The sequence below is a fragment of the Lepus europaeus genome, chromosome 4, assembly GCF_033115175.1.
Source record: "Lepus europaeus isolate LE1 chromosome 4, mLepTim1.pri, whole genome shotgun sequence".
NCBI classification, from domain to species: domain Eukaryota; kingdom Metazoa; phylum Chordata; class Mammalia; order Lagomorpha; family Leporidae; genus Lepus; species Lepus europaeus.
This window is the reverse complement of record NC_084830.1, coordinates 123455484-123461163: the sequence shown is the minus strand read 5'-3', so window position 1 is coordinate 123461163 and position 5680 is coordinate 123455484. Positions and strand designations below refer to the sequence as shown.

Genomic DNA, 5680 nt, shown 5'->3' with positions numbered 1-5680 from the left:
CAGGCGGCGGCTTTACCCACTATGCCACAGCACCAGCCTCTATATATGATTTTTTTTAAAGATTTTATTCATTTATTTGAAAGGCAGAGTTACAGAGAGGCAGAGGCGAGAGAGAGAGACAGACAGAGACAGAGGAAGAGGAAGAGAGAGAGGTCTTCTATCTGCTGGTTCGCTCTCCAGATGGCTGCAATAGCCAGAGCTGCGTGGATCAGAAGCCAGAAGCCAGGATCTTCTTCCAGGTCTCCCACACAGGTGCAGGAGCCCAACGAGTTGGGCCATCCTTTACTGCTTTCCAAGGCCGTAGCAGAGAGCTGGATCAGAAGTGGAGCAGCCAGGATTCGAACCTGTGCCCATATAGGATGCCAGCATTGCAAGCAGTAGTTTACCTGCTATACCACAGCACCAGCAACGGTGCCAGGAACCTAGCTTCTATCCTGGTAGGCACTTTTGTCACAGAGTAGAAACGAGCACTAAATTACAAGGCTATGCAGATGACCCCTACCACCAAGGCTCATATGAACACATGTGATTCCTTGAATAATTTTCTCAAATCCAACTTTTATTGCTGGTTGAGAAAAATTTAATGATTTTCCTAGACTTAAAGATTTATAAATGTTTTTGAACTTAAAAGAATGTGAAACAGGGGTTTAGCTTAGTGGTTAAGGCACCCTCATCCCAAATCAGTTTGTCTGAACCGGCTTCTCACCCCCAGCTCCTGGCCGTGGTTTTCTGCTAATGCAGACCATGGGAACAGAGATGGCTCAGGTAACTGTGTTCCTACCGCCGTGTGGGAGACCCAGGCTGTGTTCCTGGCTCCTAGTTTCTGACCTCTGGCTTCAGCCTGGGCCAACCCCAGCTGTTGTGGGCATCTGCTGAGTGAATCAATGGAAAAGAGCACTGTGTGTGTGTGTGTGCCTGTCAAATGAGTAAATAAATATAAGTCAATCTATTTTTTGTAACAGAGGTTTTCAAAATTTACAGTCTGATTTCCAACATGATTTTTTTATTTGGGAAATAATTTTCCATGTATACACATAATTTATGCAGTGAGTTAGTACACAACACCTGGGTTATCCTATTTTTTAACAACAGATCTAACCATTTTCCACACTCTGCATCTATGTCATTTAGAATGCATATTCTACACTTGTTGAAAAATTCCTTTCAGACATAGATATTTTGTCATAAATCTTTCTCATGCATATATAAGGAGGAAAATTCAAGTGAAACAAATAGGTGCAGGCATTTCCAAGGCAGTGACAGTGATGAACAGCGGCCACCTGGCTGACAGCAGTTTTAAACCATCCTGATTTCATAGATGTTAAAAATAGGGATACGATAATAAGTTCCCATGGATATATCCTCTTGCTTCAAAAATAGAACAATCCCCACTGTGTTGAAATTCCTTATGTGTGACTCCCACGCCACACCTCCCTCCATTTCCTGCATTGACAACCTCCAACCTGAATTTTTATTTTCATTCCCTTGTTTTTCTCTATGTCTACCCCCAAACATTGTTTGATCTTGTTTTTAAACTGTTCTACAAATGGAACATGGGATGTGTTTTTTCTGACTTGTTTTCACTATTCAGTAGGGTGCAAGAGCCACTGCACTGACACAAACAGCTGCTGTCCATGTTCTCTGTTGAGTACCAGGCACTGTGGGCCTGCACCACAATTGATCAGCTCTCTCGTCTGATGAACATTTAAGGTGTTTCCTGGGCTTTGCCATTGCAAATTGTTTCACTCTGAACATTCTCTCAGCTGCCTCCTGACAAGTATGTGTGGGAATTTCTCCAGGAAGGCAAAGTGTTCAGATTAGATAAGGAAGGGCTCAGCAAACTCTCCCAGTGAAGCCTGGTTAGACTTTGTGGGCCATGGGATCCCTACTGCAACTCTTCAGATCTGCTGTTTTCATGTGAAGGCACCCATGGACAATGTGTAAATGAATGGCTGTGACCACGTTCCCATAAAACTTTCACAAATCCGGGCAGTTGGCAAGATTTGATCCTCAGGATGTGTCCTGACCCAGATGCTGGACCTCCCTATTCTGGCTGGGGACCAATGCAGCTTTTCTCCTTCTTGCCCTGAGGGGATGGGAGGTCTGTCTTTGCTTAATCTACAGGCTAGACTAATGTTCACGTCCAGGGACCTTCAGAGAACAAAGGAGGATGGAGACAGGGACATGGTAGTGGTGGTGGCCATATGTCCCAGCCCACAGCCTGCGATCTTCAGACTCTTGGGGAACCAAGGGCAGGAAGAGGGTAGGGAAAGCAGAGCACTCACATTGGCTCTGCTGAACCTAGGTGTGGGGAGGGAAGTCTGGGATCTGGAGTCTGGGATCTCAGGGTGTAGCCTCCTTAACATCACAAAGGCCACTGTGAGGTCACAGCCAGGCTGCCAGACAGGAAAGTGCAAACAAAAGATAGCATTGCTTTTGGAGTTGTAGATTTCCTTTATTTAAACTGCTGTAAAGAAAGCTGGAATTGTCTCTCTAGGCTTATCCCCAAGCACTGGGTCTCCATTGCAGCTTCCTGCCCTGGCTTCTATTTAAATGGATTTGGCTTCAAAGATTATAGTCTCTGTCGTCTCGGATGTCATGGTACCAGTGATCCCTAGCTCCTGGCCGTCCTTGTCCTTCTCCACCTTGGCCTCTATGTTGTGCTTCTCCACTGTCTTAGCCATGATGTCTACTTCTCTGTCGTGCGACGTGTCTGCCATTTTTGAGCCAGGGATGGCTCTGAAGCTCCTCAAGAAAGAGCCGATTTTACTGCTCTTCTTACTTACAGAACTTGATGTGGTTGCAGATCGGCTCTTCCCCAGTTTGTGAGCCGTCCTGGACTCCCTCGTGGTGGGGCTGTGGCTGGCGCTTTTGTGAGAGCCGTGTCCTCTGCTCCTTACGTTGCCCTGCCCTTTTTTGTCATCTCTGGCGCGGCCAGATACAGACCGGTGTGAGGAAGACTTCCGGTTCTTGTCGCCTCCTGTCCTGTGGTGACCTTCACCTGTCCTGCGGTGACGGGAACTTTTCCGGCTGGTATTTCTGTTCTTTTTGTCTCTTTCCTTTCTTTCCTTGCGGACTTCAGCATGGGTCTTGGAAATCTTCTGGCTTCCGTCACGTTCACACATGTAGCCCTCGCTCTGCAAGGTTGATACGAGGGGGGGCAATGGTCCTTCCTTCTTTTCTGCTGTAGGCACGTTGGTCATCACAGTGCTTGCAAACACCACACTCAGACTGCTTTCTGGGGAGACACTGGAAGCCCCTGGGGAATTAACTGCTGAGGAGGTGGTGCTTGCGGCCCCTACAATGACCACATTCATGCCATCAGAGGTTATACTGGCAGCACCTGCCACGGCCTTGCTGGTTCCACCTTCTCCTGGATCACTGTTGGCTGTCCCTGCCAGGGCCGTGGTGACCTGACCTGAGCCTGTGGACTTGGTTGTTGCCAGGCTCACAGCACCTGCTGTAGGACACGCTGCTGCCCCTGCTACTGCTGCACCTGCTGTGCTGCCTGTTGCTGCCCCTGCAGCTGCCAGGCCACCAGCTGTTCCTGCTGCTCCTTCCGCAGCCCCTGAAGTGCTTGTGGTTGCAGACGCTGTAGCAACCTGGATGCCCTCTCCCCCAACATAAGCGGAAGAGGTGGCTGCAGATACCTCCCGAAGCTTGTGAATGCCACCATCCGGGCTCCCTGTTCCACGAAGCTCTGAAGCCTGTGCCAAGGGGAGGAGAAATGGGTGAGACACTAGAGAGGGACCCCGAGACCCGACGTATCTGCTCCTGTCGCATCCTGGAGCTGATTACCTCAAGGGCTTACAACGAGAAGAATCTTTGAAATCATCAAGTTAGATTACCCACTTGTTGTGAGATCCCTTCTACAGTACTGCTGTCAGGACAGTCGCTCAGTTTCCCTTGAGCAAGTCCAGGGTCAGAGAAAGCACTGCTGCAGCTCCCTGGTGTGCAGGTGCACAAACTCATGCAGACATCAGTGCATGGAAGTCACAGGCAGACAGTGATTCTGAGAAAGGCAGGACTTCCTAATTGCTAAATGCGTTCCATACCAAAAAGTTAGTCTGGGAGACATAGAGAGTAGAATAGTGGTGACCACAGGCTGGGGGAGGGGGCTGGAGAGAGGATGGTTAATGGGCACAGCTGTACAGTTGGATAACAGGAATAACTTTAATGTCCTGTAGTACAGTGGAATGGTTGACAACAATTAATTGTATGTAGAGAGGATTTTGAATGTTCCTAATACAAAGAAATGATAAGTGTCTGAGATGAAGGATGTGCCACTTGCATTGTATGCAAGTATGGAAACACTAGATCCCATAAATATGTACAATTACCAAGTGTCAATTAAGAGTTAACAAGCAGAGGTGGACTGTGGCATAGCAGACTCTGCTCTCCACTCCAGGTTACCAGCAACACACATCCTTGGAGGCAGCAGGTAATGAAATGGGTGAAATACTTGGATCCCTGCAACCCACATGGACACCTAAATTGATTATTGGGCTCTGGGCTTTGGCCTGGTCCTGCCCCCTGGCTGTTGCCAGCATCTGGGGAGTGAACCAATGATGAGACCTATGTGGGAAACCTGGACTGAGTTTCTGGCTCCTGGGTTTGACCCATGGCCTGGGGCAATTTGAGGAGTGAATCAGTACAGAGGAGTGCTCTCTCTATAGTTTCTCTCTCATTCTCGCTCCCTCTCTCATTACAAAAATAAAATACTTTTAAATGTTCATAATAAATAAGAGTATCTGGGTTAGGGTAGAAAGTGTTCAAGAAGATATTGGATGATCAGATGCTATTGAAGGAATTGTACGCCTGGCTATGAGAATGGAGTCATTGGTACCTAAGGTTTCTGAAATCCAGCCTAATGGGACATTTTGGAGAAGCAAGTCTACCTCCCAGGGTGGTTATTCCCCTAATGGTGAGACTTTTGGCCCCAGGCCCTTGGATCCAGCATGCATTTCCTAGGTGGGCCCAGAGAACAGCAGCGGCTTTGCAGCTGCCTTGTTCCAAAGCACTGTGTCCCACTCCCTGAGCCTCTACAGATGCTTACCACAAGGCTTTTGTCATCATCTATGGTGGTGGCATCCCCAGTTTGAAGTGTAGGGGTACTGCTGCAGCTCTCCGCTGGTGGCCTCAGCAGGTAGACAAGTTTCTCCCAGTAGCAGAAGAGGTCTTCTCGTGCATCCGAAGAGGGACAGAGTTGTAGATAGAAGGTCCGGCCTGTGGCCAGCTTCAGACGCAGCTGCTGCTTCTCACGATCGTGGATGGAGATCTTGACAAACTTCAAGGGAAGCAGCCTCGTTAGCTCTAGCGTCTTTGCAGGCTTGCGGCCCTTGTTCTTGGTGAACCGGCCCTGTTTGGCATGCTCCTCGCAGACTTTAGTTGGCCGTGCCAGCAGCATGACGTCAGGGAGTGGGAGGATGGGGCTGGTGGAAGCGATGCACACCGTCACCATGCGGACACGGTTGTGGACATCAATCACCTCTCCTTTCTTGCTGATCTGGATGAAGTCGCTCTCAAACATGGGTGCATACTTGAAGATGTCATACTCTCCTCCCTTGTACAGTTGCCGTTGCAGGTCTCCCATGGAGGTATTGAATACACCCATCGAGCGGTAGCTGTGAGCTGTGTAATAGGGTAACAAAGATTCACTGCTCATTGTTCTCTTCATTCT

General features: G+C 48.6%; 1 protein-coding gene across 1 annotated transcript; it reads right to left on the bottom strand.

Annotated features, from left to right (window-relative positions):
• Window positions 1-2549: 2549 nt before the first annotated feature.
• Window positions 2550-5680, bottom strand: GARIN3 (golgi associated RAB2B interactor family member 3). Its single transcript, XM_062189693.1, has 2 exons — window positions 5057-5680; window positions 2550-3707 (listed from the first exon to the last, which is right to left on the bottom strand). The coding sequence occupies exons 1-2, from the start codon at window positions 5675-5677 to the stop codon at window positions 2550-2552; spliced, it is 1779 nt and encodes a 592-aa protein (XP_062045677.1). The 5' UTR covers window positions 5678-5680.

What these genes read in the sequence shown, in the direction of transcription:
- GARIN3 (XM_062189693.1), bottom strand. Translation starts at nt 5,677, where the DNA reads ATGAAGAGAACAATGAGCAGTGAATCTTTGTTACCCTATTACACAGCT. An exon ending in ATGATGACAAAAGCCTTGTG is followed by an intron (nt 3,708 to 5,056) that starts GTAAGCATCTGT and finishes CCCTTGGCACAG; the next exon opens with GCTTCAGAGCTTCGTGGAAC.